The 14,373-nt window shown below is 45.3% G+C and overlaps 1 protein-coding gene across 3 annotated transcripts; it reads right to left on the bottom strand.

The window, feature by feature from the left end:
• Positions 1–217: 217 nt before the first annotated feature.
• On the bottom strand, positions 218–14,339 carry HSDL1 (hydroxysteroid dehydrogenase like 1). 3 transcript variants are annotated; one of them, XM_053270817.1, is made up of 6 exons: positions 14,163–14,339; positions 11,124–11,261; positions 7,658–7,890; positions 5,194–5,639; positions 3,481–3,687; positions 218–2,097 (listed from the first exon to the last, which is right to left on the bottom strand). In XM_053270817.1, exons 3-6 carry the CDS (start codon positions 7,875–7,877, stop codon positions 1,996–1,998), a joined length of 975 nt encoding a protein of 324 aa, XP_053126792.1. In that variant the 5' UTR covers positions 7,878–7,890; positions 11,124–11,261; positions 14,163–14,339; the 3' UTR covers positions 218–1,995. The 3 variants fall into 3 exon arrangements, with proteins under 3 accessions (XP_053126792.1, XP_053126793.1, XP_053126794.1); XM_053270818.1 differs by lacking the exon at positions 14,163–14,339 and adding an exon at positions 14,047–14,146; XM_053270819.1 differs by lacking the exons at positions 11,124–11,261; positions 14,163–14,339 and adding an exon at positions 10,958–11,112.
• Between the last annotated feature and the right edge of the window lie 34 nt (positions 14,340–14,373).

Below are 14,373 nucleotides of genomic sequence, written 5' to 3'. Positions count from 1 at the left end.
TTTAGTATCATTTAGAACAGCAGTGCCCAAGCTTTGGGTCCCCAGCTGTTGGACTACAACTCCTATCATCCCCAGCCACAATGGCCTGAGGGCGATGGGTGGTGTAGCCCAACATCTGGGAACCCCTGATTTAGCCATTAAACTCCAGTTTCTGCAGTATTGTCAGTCACCTCTCCTTTAGGATGGGGCTTAACATTTAAAATAAAATACAACTAACTTGGTTTATCAGATGTTTTATAATTTAATACACCATCAGATACATTTGAGTACTCTTAAGTTCTGATTTTCAAACATTGATTTTCACACATTTGATTTCCAATTTTCCTCCAAAAATGTTACTGACATACCATCCTTACCCAGTAAAGGTTAACAAACAGCATACCCCCAACCATGTTTGCTTAGAAATAAGCTCCATTAAAATCAGTAGGCCTTACGTCCATGTAAGAAAAAAAAATTAGAAACAATTTTCCAGAATGCCAAGACCTATTCACTAACATTTATACCGCTGCTGTTTAGTAACACACACGTTTCAGTGTACTTTAAAATCTTAAAAGTAGAAGGGGGGGGGACGACCATAATGCCTCGAAAGAGCATGATCTTCAAAATTTCCACTTCATCCAGAAAGCACTATGTAATCTGACCTTTGAATTTACTTATAAGCTAACCTCTGTCCATTATTTTAAAGCCACTGCTCAAAGAGCAACAAGAAAGGCATCACTGAAAGCCACTGAACCAATATGACATTTATTGCCAAGGTCCTATAAGATAGAGGGATCTCAAAAGGAGAACACAGCAGTTACTTTATCATATTTCAGTTTAACTCCACAGCTCGTAGTGTGAAATAAAGAGCACACAGGAAAAGACTAGCGAGAGGAACAATCATCACAGCTGGCAAGAGACAGGTGAGGTCCCTTTCACTGGCCTCTGGGGCTTTGCTCTTCTTGAACAAGAGTCCAGCTGACAGTAGAATAGGGAGAAAGGTCAAGTTCGCTCCAGTTATTGTTCTTGCTCGACCAATTGTATTTTATAGGGAAAACACAGCAGACATATGGGAAGAAAACCCATATACATTGACTACACTAAATAAAATGCATAGTGCTGCTGCTGCTAAAGAATCACAAAGACATTGCCCATCCAAACAGAATAGAGACAGTCGGATATATTTAGGCTGTTCAATGCAATTCAGTACTTCAAAGGGCCTCACAGAAACCACATCTCTGTGAAGCATTGTTCTGAAGACAGACACATCACAGATTACTGGAGTTCTAACTAGATTCAGAAAAGTAAGTTTTTTCATATGGTGCCTCACAGTTCTGTAATCCTGCTACCACACACACACACACACGGTGACACAAGAAGAACACTGAAGCAAGTCACTAAAATTTATAGGGGGCAAAATCACTATGCAAAAAAAAAAAGGTGGGGGGGAGGATTCCTTCCCATTTTGAAAATGGCTTTGAATGTTAGCATCTGTTCCAGATGTTTATCACATATAGGTTCTACTTAACACACAATAACTTCTGCACTAGAAAGATTACCAAGGAATAAATATGGAATATTCCACTTGAGGCAAGAGACAGAAGGTTTACGGTAGACAGTACAGTCTATTCATAGCATGACTTCACTTTGCCTTCAGCTTCTATGGGGTGAAGTCCCCAGGCATTCTCTTCAGATCTGGGCCCCCCGAAAGTCTTCTCCACTCATGGCAGAGTGAGTAGCAGTATGCCAAGAATCACTTTGTAGGCATCTGCTCCTCACAGGCAATCTACAACCAAGGTCAGCTACCTGGCTGCAACACATTACTTGTTCCTTGCTTGCAAATACTGATGTATTCTGCCTTCAGCAGAAATAGGAGGTGGCCAAGGCTCCTCTAAAGTCTTAACTACATAGATTTGTTGTTGTTTTTTTAAGCCAAGAAGAAATTCATCGGAAGAGATTGGGTTCTCAAAGTAATGCTCAGAGTAAGCTGCTAGACGTTGGCTGTGCTCCAGCTCCTTAAGGAAGTCTTTGCAAGGTGGCCTCTTTGCCCAAAGAGTTGCCAGTTCTGTAAGATCCCCAGGCCCAGAGCCATTCCGGTATGTATTGTCCTAAGAGAAACTACAAAGCAAGAGATTGAAAGCAAGTTAGAAGCAGGAGTTTTGTTTTTGTTTTTACAATGCATCACCCACTCCCCCTGCTATTTGGTTTGTGGGAGCCACACCATTATATCTGCTTAACGGGGCCGGGGGGTCTGTGGGTATGGGAGTTGTGTTGCTTATCACTAGTGATGTACAGGCACTAACCAATAGGTGCTTACATGCATGCAACTGAATTCAGCACAGGACCTGTAATGGCAAGAGATGTGCTGAGAGACACTAAGCTACAAAATATTTTAGCCTGCGCTAGAACACAGTGCTAGCTAGCCTTCCTAGTTTTGTGTCACCTGAAAATGCAATAAGGATTTATCCCTCCACCCCTTCATATAAGTCAAATACGCTGAAGATTACTGGGCTTAGGAGCGAGTCCTGCAGTACCCCACTAGAAGCTTCCCTCCAGACTGATGAGAAGCCATGGAGCAAAATTCTGTACGGCTGCAATTAAGATCCACACATAGTGTGTCAGAAATGGCTAATTCAGGTTTTTCATTTGTTTCATCCTATTCTATTCCATTTCAGTTTTATGGAATAGCTCTCGTGTGAGTGTACACACAATTTTTTAATGTATAGATAGGTAGATAGACACACTTATATTGTGTACTGATATTTACTTTTAAGGTTCCTTTTATCTGAGTTTGGACTGTGTATTTGATCAATAGATCGTATTAAATTAAACTGAAGTGAACTCACGGATGAGCACTCTTTGAGTACCATTTTCCAGCCAGTTGTGACTCCACCAAACGGAATAATCACCCAGCCTGCATTTGATCAGTTTACAAACCAAAATACAATGGGGAATATGTTGCTTTGTAGGGGGCAGAATTGCAGAGGAGAGCTAATCTTGTGGTAGTGAGCAGGAACTGTCCCCTTTGCTAAGCAAGGTGCACCTTAGTTTGTATTTGGATGGGGGACTGCATGTGAACACTGTAAGATATTCTTCTTAGGGGATGGGGCCGTAGCTCAGGAGGAGAACATTATTTTTTTGCATGCAGAAGGTCCCTGGTTCAATCCCTGACATCTCCAGATAGGGCTGGAAAAGCCTTTTGCCTGAAACTCACTGTGATATTCCCCTTAGGGGATGGGGCCACTCTGGGAAGAGCAGAAGGTTCCCAGTTCCCTCCCTGGCAGCATCTCCAAGATAAGGCTGAGAGAGATTCCTGGCTGCAACCTTGGAGAAGCTGCTGCCAGTCTGGGTAGACAATACTGAGCTAGATGGACCAAGGGTCTGACTCAGTAGAAGGCAGCTTCCTATGTTGCTACATAAACCCTAGTAAACTCATTCCAGGCTGGGTGGTTCAAGAGCCTTCTGGGGGGGGGGGGGAGAGAAAAGGAGCTGAATTATCACCAGGATTGAATGCAGCCAGTATCCTGTAGTCCTTTTGGAGATTCCAAGGGTGGTGACTGCATGATGGGCGTACTCTTCAGCAGAAGGCACAAAGAAACACTTAGATTTACTGTCGGCGGCGATGAAGAATGGAATTAAGCTCTGGACAAAGATGCCTTTGGGAGCATATTCGTAATGAAGTGCTCGGCTGAAGTGGTCCAGGTAGGCCTATCGAGGTTCAGAGCAAAACAGTTAGGGCACTCCGGGTTTTTCCATGGAGAAAATACAAATTGTAGTAGCTTGAGCCACACCTCTCAGAAAGGCTTTATGCCCCAGCTGCCCACTTTAGAATATGTAATGTCAGACAAAGGCTATAGTGGATGGGGATGATGGGATCTGTAGTCCAACAATATCTAGGGGCCCAAGTTTGAGAAATCCTGGGTTACAGGAAAGCAGTGCAGGAGCCAAGGCGGTCTAGAACACAGGTTTGGACCTCAGAGCTGGGATCAAATCTCACCCAACTACCACCCACTCTGCTTCTCAGAAGCATCTGGTGGGCTACTGTGGGAAACAGGATGCTGGACTAGAGAGGTCTTGGGCCTGATCCAGCAGGGCTGTTCTTATGTTCTTACCCAACCCCAGTTCTGCTTGTCAAACTGACAGGCCATGTGCTACTTCTAAATCAGGGATTCTCAATGTTGGGTCATCAGATGTTATTGGACTTCAGCTCCCATAATCCCCAACCAAAGGCCACTGGGGCTGGGGATTATGGGAGTTGAAGTCCAATAACATCTGGGGACCCAACGTTGAGAATCCCTGTTCTCAGTTCTTGATGCCAGGGACATCTCTGGGTTATCCTTCCCCACCAGCTCCAAGCAGGACAGATACTGTGAATAAACAAAACAGATAGTGCCCGCCCACTTGGGGCTGCAGAGGATAACCCCGCCCCAGTTCTCTGTTCGAGCGAGGCAGTAGCAACAAATAAACTAGACACGTAACCCGTTAACACAAACAACATTAGGTAGAACTGTAACGGACAGGTACCTTTTATTAAGGAAAAACATGGATACGAAAGGTTTCACCTATCTAACCGGTAGAGACATGCCTTCCGTCCAACGGGACCAGGCGGAGCGTACCACTGGGTGGGTCGAGATGTCCCTGGCATCAAGAACAAGAAGGAGCCTTCACGGTAAGTGGACACCAATGCTCCGTTCTAAATAATAATTCCCCTAGCACTGTTAGTGCACTTAATACAAAGATTTTACAATTCAGCCAATTCTGTACACCTGCCATTAGGCTGACAAAAAGGAAGTTAGTTGGAACAGTGAAGCCCACATGTTCTCAGCCTTTGACAACCAATGGAAAAGCTGCCACTTAAGTTTGTGAATCCTTCCGATTTTCTGCTTATGGACTCAATTTCTATACCACTGGAGATGTACAATATGAACCTAGAAAAGCCTCTCCAATCTAGCACAGAGATTCCCAACCATGGGTCCCGCAATGTTGTGGGACTACAACTCCCATCATCCCTAGCCACAGTGGCCAAAGAGAATGATGAGAGTTGTAACTCAGCATCAAAGGGCCCAAGGTTGGGAACCCTTGAATTAATTCATGAAGGACGTATCCATAAACACAGAAAATTAAATTCCATTAGAGCAATGATACCTACTTGCCTTTAAGGAATTTTATTTTTATTATTTTAAAACATGCAAACGTGTCTACTTTGAAGTGTACCTTGGAGGCCGAATATGCCGTCATCTGCGGGGTAGGCTGGCAACAGAAGATTGACGAAACATTGACGACAGCACCTTTTTTTCTCTCCACCATTCCTGGCAACACCATATGTACCATCATATTCACGGCTCCAATATTGACGTTGATGAGCTCCCAGATTTTATCCTGTGTCAGATTGGCAAAATAATCTGGGTGATTGTAGAAGACCCCGACGTTATTCACTAAGATGCCAATCTCTTTGCCCATTAAGGCCTTCTTGACAGCAGGATAGATCTCCCGGCCTTCACCAAAGTCTACGACAATAATGGCAGTTTCAACCTTGTAGGCATCCACTATCTCCTTGGCAAGTGCTTCCAGCTTCTCTTTATTCCGACTAATCAGGATAATATTCATCCCATGGCTTGCCAACTCTTTAGCATAGGACTTGCCAATACCTGAGGTGCAACCTGGAACAGATCAGGAAAGCAGTGAGACCTGGGCAGTCCCACCCTAGATGTGATTGCTGAGAAGTAAACCTAACACAATTCAGTAAAACTTGCTTCCAAGTAAATAGCTTATTGAGACAACTTCAGCCTCACAGTCCATAATTTGTGTGTTCTGACCGCTGCGAGAGCTGAAATATATATTTCTCTTAGGCGTACTCATCGCTAATCCCATGTGTGGCAGCTTTGGTGAGAGTTCACAGGCAAGCTGCCGGGAAGGAAGAAAATAGCAGTGGCATGTGTGTGGGAAGGAAGAAAACGGCAACAGCAGCAGACGGGCAGGGAGGAAGAAAACAGCGGTGGCATGCAGGCGGGCAGGGAGGAGGAAGAAAGCAGCAGCGGCAGGCAGGGGGAGGGAAAAAATGGCAGCAGCGTGTGGGTGGGAGGAAGAAAACGGTGGTAACGTGTGGGCGGGGGGGGGGGGAGAAGAAGGCGGTGGCGGGCAGACCGGGGAGGAAATGCCAGTGGCAGGCAGCAGGGAGAAGGCGGAGGTGGGGGGAGAACTAGAGGCACAGATGCTCTGCGCCTGGCCCAGCTAGTTTAGTTTATTGCCTTTAATATACAGTATATCATGAAATTAAAATTGTCACTGCTGTCATGGGATATTTATGCATTCCTCACATCCACCCTGCTCTACTGAGCTTTCTCTGTTCTGTGCCCCTTGTGCCTTGTACCAGAGGATCCACAAAAGTTCATTTTTATAGGCCAAGGGTGGGGCAGGATGTGGCATCCTTCCCACCCACCCCAAAGGACAAAGGTGAAGTAGGGGTGAGATGGAATGACTTCCTGGAAACAGAAAGTTCACCAAGGGGATATCCGGCAAAAGTGTTGCGGAAGCAGGATCTGAGATAGGGCCATCAAGACGACACCAGGACAGATCTGAACTCTGAATTCACCCTGAGCTCCGTTTGCGAACTCTGGTCAAACATGTCTGGGCAAGCTCTGCAAGCAGGCGGGAGCCCATTTATGACAATGGGGCAAGGGCAGCTTTGCAGGCGGACAGGAAAACCCATGCATGCCGGGGATCAAAGCTACCCCTTCAAAAGTGCTCATCCAAAGAGACCAACCCATTGCCAGCAACTACATGATTTGGGGGAGTGTCGCGTTCTCAAGTGCCAGTGACAATGTCCTAGAAGGATAACATTCCAGGATTAAAAAGCTTTTGGGTTATTGCACAGAAGGTACAGCAGGGGTTGGCATCTGCCCCATGACTGCTACAGAGAGTTAAAAATCATGAGTCAGGGCAAGACATGGCCGGAGTTATTAACCTAGGAATGTGCAGCTTGAAGGGCCACAAGTAAGAGTGTACACGAACCGAAGTCAGAGCAGAGGTTTGGTGCCGAACCAGTTACGATGACAAACCGGTTTGGCACCACAGGGAGGGGAGCAGCAAGCGGGGGCTTTAAGAAAGAGGAGAGCAGGTCGTTACCTGCTGACCGCCACCCCATGCATAGTGCTACTGACCACGCAAATAGCACCTATGCATGCATGGAAGCCATGTGCGTGCTGGCGCTGCGCACAGGTACGCTGGACACGCACTGTCCCAGCAGGAAGCTGTATGGGGTGGCAGAGAGCAGGTAAGGACCCGCTCTCCTCTTTTTAAAAACTCCTGCTCACAGGTATCTTTTAGTAGCCAACTTCCCCCAGCCAACTTCTATGCATGTGCGGAGGTAACAGGGAAGCTCTCCTCAGCATGGTCATGTCTTTCTGGCACATCCACACTACATTGATCAGGAAGGATGTCAGCCACTTTCAGTATCTTCCCAAGATAACGGAGGACCTCTTTCCCTCAGCAGTTAGAGCATCTCAGCCAATGACTGTGGGTGGTTCGCACAGGGAAGAGCTAATCTGGAACCTACATAACATGCAAAATCCAAATACCAATATAATTGCTGTGAGGGTAACGTGCTCCTTCAAAGCACAAATTCGTCTTGTCTTTCAGTGGGAGGGGAAAGCATAGGAATACTATTTCAGGCTCTTACCTGTGACAACAGCCCATTTCCCATACAACTTGACTAGGTCAGCCCGGCTGATCAGTCTGGGGATGAAATGCAACCTGATCAAGGTGTAAGTGTCATTTGCAAAGGTGAAACACGTCTTGGCTGTATAGAGGGCTCCAATGAAAGCCAATGTCTCCATGTAACAATTGCAGGATCGTCCAATTTCCCTAAGTAAGAGAGAGAAACTGTCCACAGCAGCCATGGCAAACAGGGGTCTGGAAGAGAAAATGCAGAAGAAGAAAATGCTACACTGTAGAGACCTTGCTTCCCATAGCTGAAGAGACTGAACCATAATGTCTCACAACAAGGGTGCACCAACTTTATAATTATGACTGCAACTGTTTCAATAATATTCAAGTGATTAATCACCTGCTGATTAAACCATTTAAACACATTTGCATACACCAGCAAAACCTTGGTATAGACACTAGCTCACAGCCAGACAAAATTACTCCTGAGTATTCCTATTTTTTTATTCATTCATTCATTCCTACAGTGGCTCAGGGCAGTTTACACTAAAATCAAAAATACATGATAATTAAAATCAAAAACCAATTAAAAGCAGATTAAAACTACAATTCGAACGAGATATTGTTAAAAGCCAAGCTAAAAAGATTGTCTTTAAGGCTCTCCTGAAGGCCTCAAGGAAGATAATCTTCTTATATCCATGGCAAACTCGTCCCACAGCCTAGGAACGACAACAGAGAAGGCCCTATCCCAGGTCCCTGCCAGGTGAAGCCCCGGTCGGGGGCTTTACTGCCAGGTGTGATATTCCTGAAGCCATGGATGAGAAGGAGGAGGAGGGGCATAAAACCGGTGGCACCCGGCCTTAATAAGAGGTAGGCTTCTTGTAGAGAAAGGTGCGCTCTCAGGTACCCTGAGCCTATGTCATTCAGAGCTTTAAAGGTAATAACTAGCACTTTATACTTTGCCCAGAAACAGATCGGCAGCCAGCTACCGAAATTAAGTAATCCTTTAAAGTAACTCCTGAGTAGTGCCATTCAGTAAATTAGTATGGATTAGGGATGTGCACGGAACTGCGCGGGGGAGGCTCGAAGGCGGCGGGGGTGCTGCTTTAAGAGTGGGGGAGGGCGTACTTACCCCTCCCCATCGCTTTACTCCCGCCGGCGTCTGTTTTTGTCAAAGCCCACTGGGGCAGCAGCCTACCTCCCTGCCGCCCCAGTGCCCGGATATAACCAGAAGTATCCGACATGCACGCGTCGGCCACACCATGTGCTTGCAGGCACGTCGGATACTTCCGGTTATATCTGGACAACGGGGGCAACGGGGTGGCAGGGAGGTCCACTGCCGCCCCGATGGGCTTTCACCTAAGGATGCCAGCGGGGGGGGGAGTGGCGGGAGGGGTAAGTGCACCCTCCCCCACTCTTAAAGTTAGACATCTCCTGCCGTCGAACCGGTGGAACGGCTGGTTCTTCGAACCGGTTCCATGCACACCCCTAGTCTGGATGTCAGCCACTGAAGGAGTTGTGTGTGAGAACGTACAACTTGTTTAGTTCACTAGTCTACCAATTAATGCTTGTCATAATAATTATTACTCCTCAAACCACTTTTCAGTGTACGAAGAGCATCATCACAACTGCTGTCTCATTTTATCTTGGGCAGTCCTGCGAGGCAGGAGAAGGCAAGTTGAGAAAGCCAACTCAGGCATGTGATGTGACTGGGGAAGGATTTAAGCCTGATCTCCTGTTTTCAACTGCAGGGTTGCACAGTAAAGCTGTGCTCTCTCACTATATCAAACCAGGTTTCAGCAGTTCCCCATGCCAAAACTGAAAACACCTTTCACCTTCAAAACCTTCCCCATGCCAAACTGAAAACACCTAGATAGGGGGTGGGGGGGCGGGCAGAGAATCAGGTTTCTTATATTAAACCTCTTCGACATCAAAACTCTAAACCCCAAGCACCCACACAACCTATGTATATCTTCCATTTTAGTATAGTTTTCATGCTGTATTTTTAGGGCATTTTATGTTGCTGTATTTATCCAAAGAGAAGATGACTCTGAATTTAAGATAACCCCCTTAAAAATTACAGATTATACCTGTTTTTACCCAAAAGGAACAGGACCCTGAATTTAAGGGTTTAACTCCCCAATCTCTAACATCAAAGAACTTGGAAAAAATGTAGATTTGCATTCAGGTAAATGTGGGTATACTGTATTTATGGACTTAGAAGTTACACACATATAGGAGGCTCATCCCACCTCCTGCTCCAATTAGTTTAATTGGACTTACATTCTAAAAAAGATGTGAGGAAAGCTGGCAGCCCCAAGAACTATTCAGTTAAACCATATGTCCTGGCTGTCACTAGCACTGTAAAGTGCATTAAACCGCTGCATATAACTACCATATCAATTGTTAGAAGATAATAGCATCCACCATATAAGTTTACCCAGCACCATTCAATTCATTATTTCTATTGGATTCACAGATTATCTAGTTTTACCTTCAAGCAATTAAAGAGTGCAGCCCTATTTGGGAACTCAGAAATGGCTTCAACAACAGACATTGTAATTAGGCATGCTCATAAAAGTACTACCCCACTTTGAATATCTGGCATTAACCAACCCCCCGCCCCCCCGCCCCCCCGAGCTCATCTTTCAAAATGGTTTTAAAATCAATCCCAGTTTCCTGGGCAAGGCTGTAACAACACATTAAAGAGTAATATTATTTTCTTTTTTAAACCCACTGTTTCCCAATTGTCTCTGGTTTTCAAGTCATTCTCATATTCAATCCAGGCAAAATTCCTCTTGTTTCAATTACAATATTAGATGACGTTGTACGTGGTGCCACTCTATTCTTTATTCATTTGTCACAGGGCTTGCTCTCAATTTTTCACAAAACCTGAATGCCAGGAATATTATATCAGAATATATATATGCATACGTATAACTAAAGCCAATCATACATGTTTACTCAGAAGTAAACCCAAGGGGGTTTTACTGAAGCTTTGTATGAGAAGACGAAAGATGGGGGGGGGGGAGAGACGTAAAGCACTGCTCCAGAAAATGCCATCTTAACATTCTTAACAAATCCAGATTTCTTAGTACTAATGTTATGAACTGGAGACAAAGGAGAATTATTCAAACACAGTAGTATGGTTTCTCCTTTGTGATCTTTGAGCGATGCTGCTGAGCAGCTCTATAAATGATTTTAAAAATCATCTTATCATCTATATCATTTACCTAGCAAACCTTTCAACTTAAAAAGCAAGCAAACAAGCATCTTATAGGTGTCAATTTCATTTTGCCTTCTCGATTTTTACCTGGTTTTCTTTTATTCAGGCAGCCTTTGTATCAGAATATACATAAAGAAACCTGCAACGTTTTGGGGGTGTGTTTCATCTTCCATCATCTGACACAGTCATTGGTTAAACCTAGAAGGAGATCTCCTCCCTTCTCTACTCAACAACCTCCAGTTCTGAGACAAACCTTGGAAGCGGATTTTCGGATCTATCCAGCAAATGTAATAATTGCGATGTCAAGTCACGGAAGTCCAAAATCCAGGTTTTGCTCTTGCCAGCTTTGGAAGGTCAGCAGTCCCCACGTAGATGACAGGTCCTGAAGACGCTATAAAAAACCCCAGCATAAAATCAGGTGTATATTGTTTTTACCCTACCCATACGCCATATACTGGTGGTTGAAAACCATAAGATCAAAATCCAATATTTTGTCCTGAATAAATGTGCACAGGAGATGCTAAGCATTTATATTTAATATGAACAAGCATCCTCTTAAAGGACTTAAATACAATTGTAAGAAGCCAATTGGTACGCAGCAGGCAGGCACATGCAGTGCTGATAAAACGGCACTTCTGGGTTCCTGCTGCTGAATGAATCCGTCAAATACTGGGCAATTATACACAGGAGCCAATGCCAAAAATTAAAAGTAGGGTAGGAGAACGAGAAAGAGACTCCTTTTCATTTCAATGGCTTAAGCATATCATGCCCTCCCTACCCATGCTAAAAAATAAAAGACCTGTAATGTGAAACTCTGGCCCTCTTATGCACAAAATACATAGAATAGAATAAATCTAGAAGAATAGAATAGAATAGAATAGACTCTGGAATGCTCTCGGTTTCGCTCCTCGGTTTCCATCACAGCTTTTAGAAAAAACGTAAAATCTTGGCTTTTTGCCCAGGCATTTATTTGATTCTCTGCTGCTGCTCCTTATAATCTTTATTGCTTTTATGCATTTTGTTTTAAATTTTTTAATCAGATTGGTTTGATATTTCCCCCCCCACACTTAATATTTTAATTGTGTCTTTTTAACCATCTTGTGTTAAAATTGTTTTGCTGTAAACCGCCTTGGGATTGCTTTAATGAAAGGCAGTATATAAATTTAACAATCAATCAATCAACGTAACTCTGGGCTTCTTGGAGGAAGAGTGGGATATAAATGTAAAAATTAAATGTTGGGTGGTGGGTGGGGGAAGTAAAAAAAAAAAAAAGTCAGCCAGGGGTTCTCAAACACGGGTCCTCCTAACAATGGTTGAATGCTGGGGAGGATGAGAGTTGTGGTTCATAACATAGGAAAATAGGAAGCTGCCATATACTGAGTCAGACCATAGGTCCATCTTGCTCAGTATTGTCTACACAGACTGGCAGCGGCTCCTCCAAGGTTGCAGGCAGGAGTCTCTCTCAGCCCTATCTTGGAGATGCTGCCAGGGAGGGAACTTGGAACCTTCTGCTCTTCTGCCCTATCTTGGCTTAGCTAAGGGGACAAGTCATGCTTGCTACCACAAGACCAGCTCTACCACAAGAACATAAGAACGGTCCTGCTGGATCAGGCCTAAGGAGGCCCATCTAGTCCTGCATCTTGTTTCGCACAGTGGCCCACTAGATGCCACTGGAAGCCACAGGCAAGAAGAGTCTCTCCTGCTGTTACTCCCCTGCAACTGGTACTCAGAGGCATCCTGCCTTTGAGGCTGGAGGTGGCCTATAGCCCTCCAACATCTGAGAACCCAAAGTTGGTACCATTGTGGCTGGGGATGATGGGAGCTGTAGTCCAACAACATCTGGGGACCCAAGGCTGAGAACCCCAAATGTTCCTGGCTCCCCACCAGTGTTCCCTCTAACAGGGATTCCCAGATGTTGTGGATGACAATTCCCAGCTTCCCCAGTGGCAATTGCCTTTGCATGGGGATTATGGGAGTTGTAGTCAACATCTGGGATTCCTGTTGGATGGAACACTGCTCCCCACATTATGCCCCAAGCTGTTGCTTCACAGCAGGCCTGCTCAACTTTAGCCCTCCTGCAGATGTTGGCCTACAACTCCCATAATCCCCGGCTATTGGCCACTATGGGAGTTGCTAGTCCAAAAACAGCTGGGGGGGCGGCAAAGTTGAGCAGGCCTGCTTTACAGCCTCCCCAACAGAAAATAAAAGCAATGGGCTTTGACTTCTCTTTCCCCACAGTTTCCCTTTCTCAGAGCAGCTTATCAAGAAACCATTGGCGGGGACAGTTCTTCCTTATCTTTACCCAACCATTTTTAGATTGTGAGCCCTTTGGGGCCAGGGAGCCTATTTATTTATTTATATCTGTGTAAACCGCTTTGGAAACTTTAGTTGAAAAGCGGTGTGTATATATATATATATATTTGCTGTGTTGTATTGTGGTGTTGTGTCTCTGAGTGGGCACCCAGATGGCCATTCAGCCGAGGGTCACCAACCCTCCAGGACTGGCCAGGAGGCTTCAAGAAAGGGCAGCAGTTTGCAGATGACTCTCAAAGGCCAGTTTGGTATCGTGGTTAGAGTGCTGGACTAGGACCAGGGAGACCCGAGTTCAAATCCCCACTCAGCCATGAAAGTCACTGGGTGACTTTGGGCCAGTCACTCCTCTCTCAGCCTAACCTACCTCACAGGGTTGTTGTGAGGATAAACACAACCACGTACTGGTTATGGGCTCTGGGCTCCTTGGATGAAGAGTGGGATATAAATGTAAATAAATAAAATAGTCCTCCTGGACTGGCCAAGAGGCTTCAAGAAAGAGCAGCAGTTTCCCAGGGGCTCTCGAAGGAAGACATGGAGAGGGCAAAGTTGTCGTTTAAAAACGTTTTGTTTCTGTAAAAACCCTCTAATAATAGCTTTGGCCAGAGTTCACAAGCTACTAGACACGAGCTACTACGGCAGTGAGCACGCTGGAGTGGTGGGTTGTTGTTATTTTTAAAACTAAAAACCAAGATTAAATTACATTTAATCTTAATCAACGCTAGACAGCTTGGGATCGGGGCCCCTTCAAGGATCGCTCCCCATCTCCGAAACGGCCTGGATTTTAAGACAACTGCGCGCGCGAGGGAGAGAGCAAAATCGTATCTCGATTGTAAGCTCCTTGGGGCAGGGACCTGCAATCTCACCTTCTGCTCATGGGATGTTGTTTGACAAACAACATGTAGAAGCACAGCTGTCCTAAACTTGGCCCAACCAATCTACTGCAATAATAGAGATAACAGACGAGAATGTCAAGCAGTACCTCCTCGGCTTCACGGCAAGCCCCTTCTGCCCCGAGTCTCTAACGGCAGCCATAAACTGAGAGGAAAATCGTCTTCTCCTAACTCTTGGGGGGGCACACAGGGCCGCAGAGGAGCACCGCTCTACCCCGCGGCACCTCTATGATAAAAGCCCGCGCGCTCACTCTGAGACCGGAAGTAACTAGGACGGATACCGTGGCTCCTTACTGTTTC

This window comes from Hemicordylus capensis, chromosome 9, assembly GCF_027244095.1.
Source record: "Hemicordylus capensis ecotype Gifberg chromosome 9, rHemCap1.1.pri, whole genome shotgun sequence".
Classification (NCBI taxonomy): Eukaryota; Metazoa; Chordata; class Lepidosauria; order Squamata; family Cordylidae; genus Hemicordylus; species Hemicordylus capensis.
This window is presented reverse-complemented; position numbering and strand designations above follow the sequence as displayed.

Bases quoted from the DNA above. Each gene is read 5' to 3' on its own strand.
- HSDL1 (XM_053270817.1), bottom strand. From the start codon at position 7,877: ATGGCTGCTGTGGACAGTTTCTCTCTCTTACTTAGGGAAATTGGACGA. The intron at 5,640-7,657 runs GTAAGAGCCTGA...GATCTGTTCCAG, and splicing joins GAAATGGGCTGTTGTCACAG to GTTGCACCTCAGGTATTGGC. The intron at 2,098-3,480 runs GTGATAATTCAG...CTTGCTTTGTAG, and splicing joins ACTGGCTGCATTCAATCCTG to TTTCTCTTAGGACAATACAT.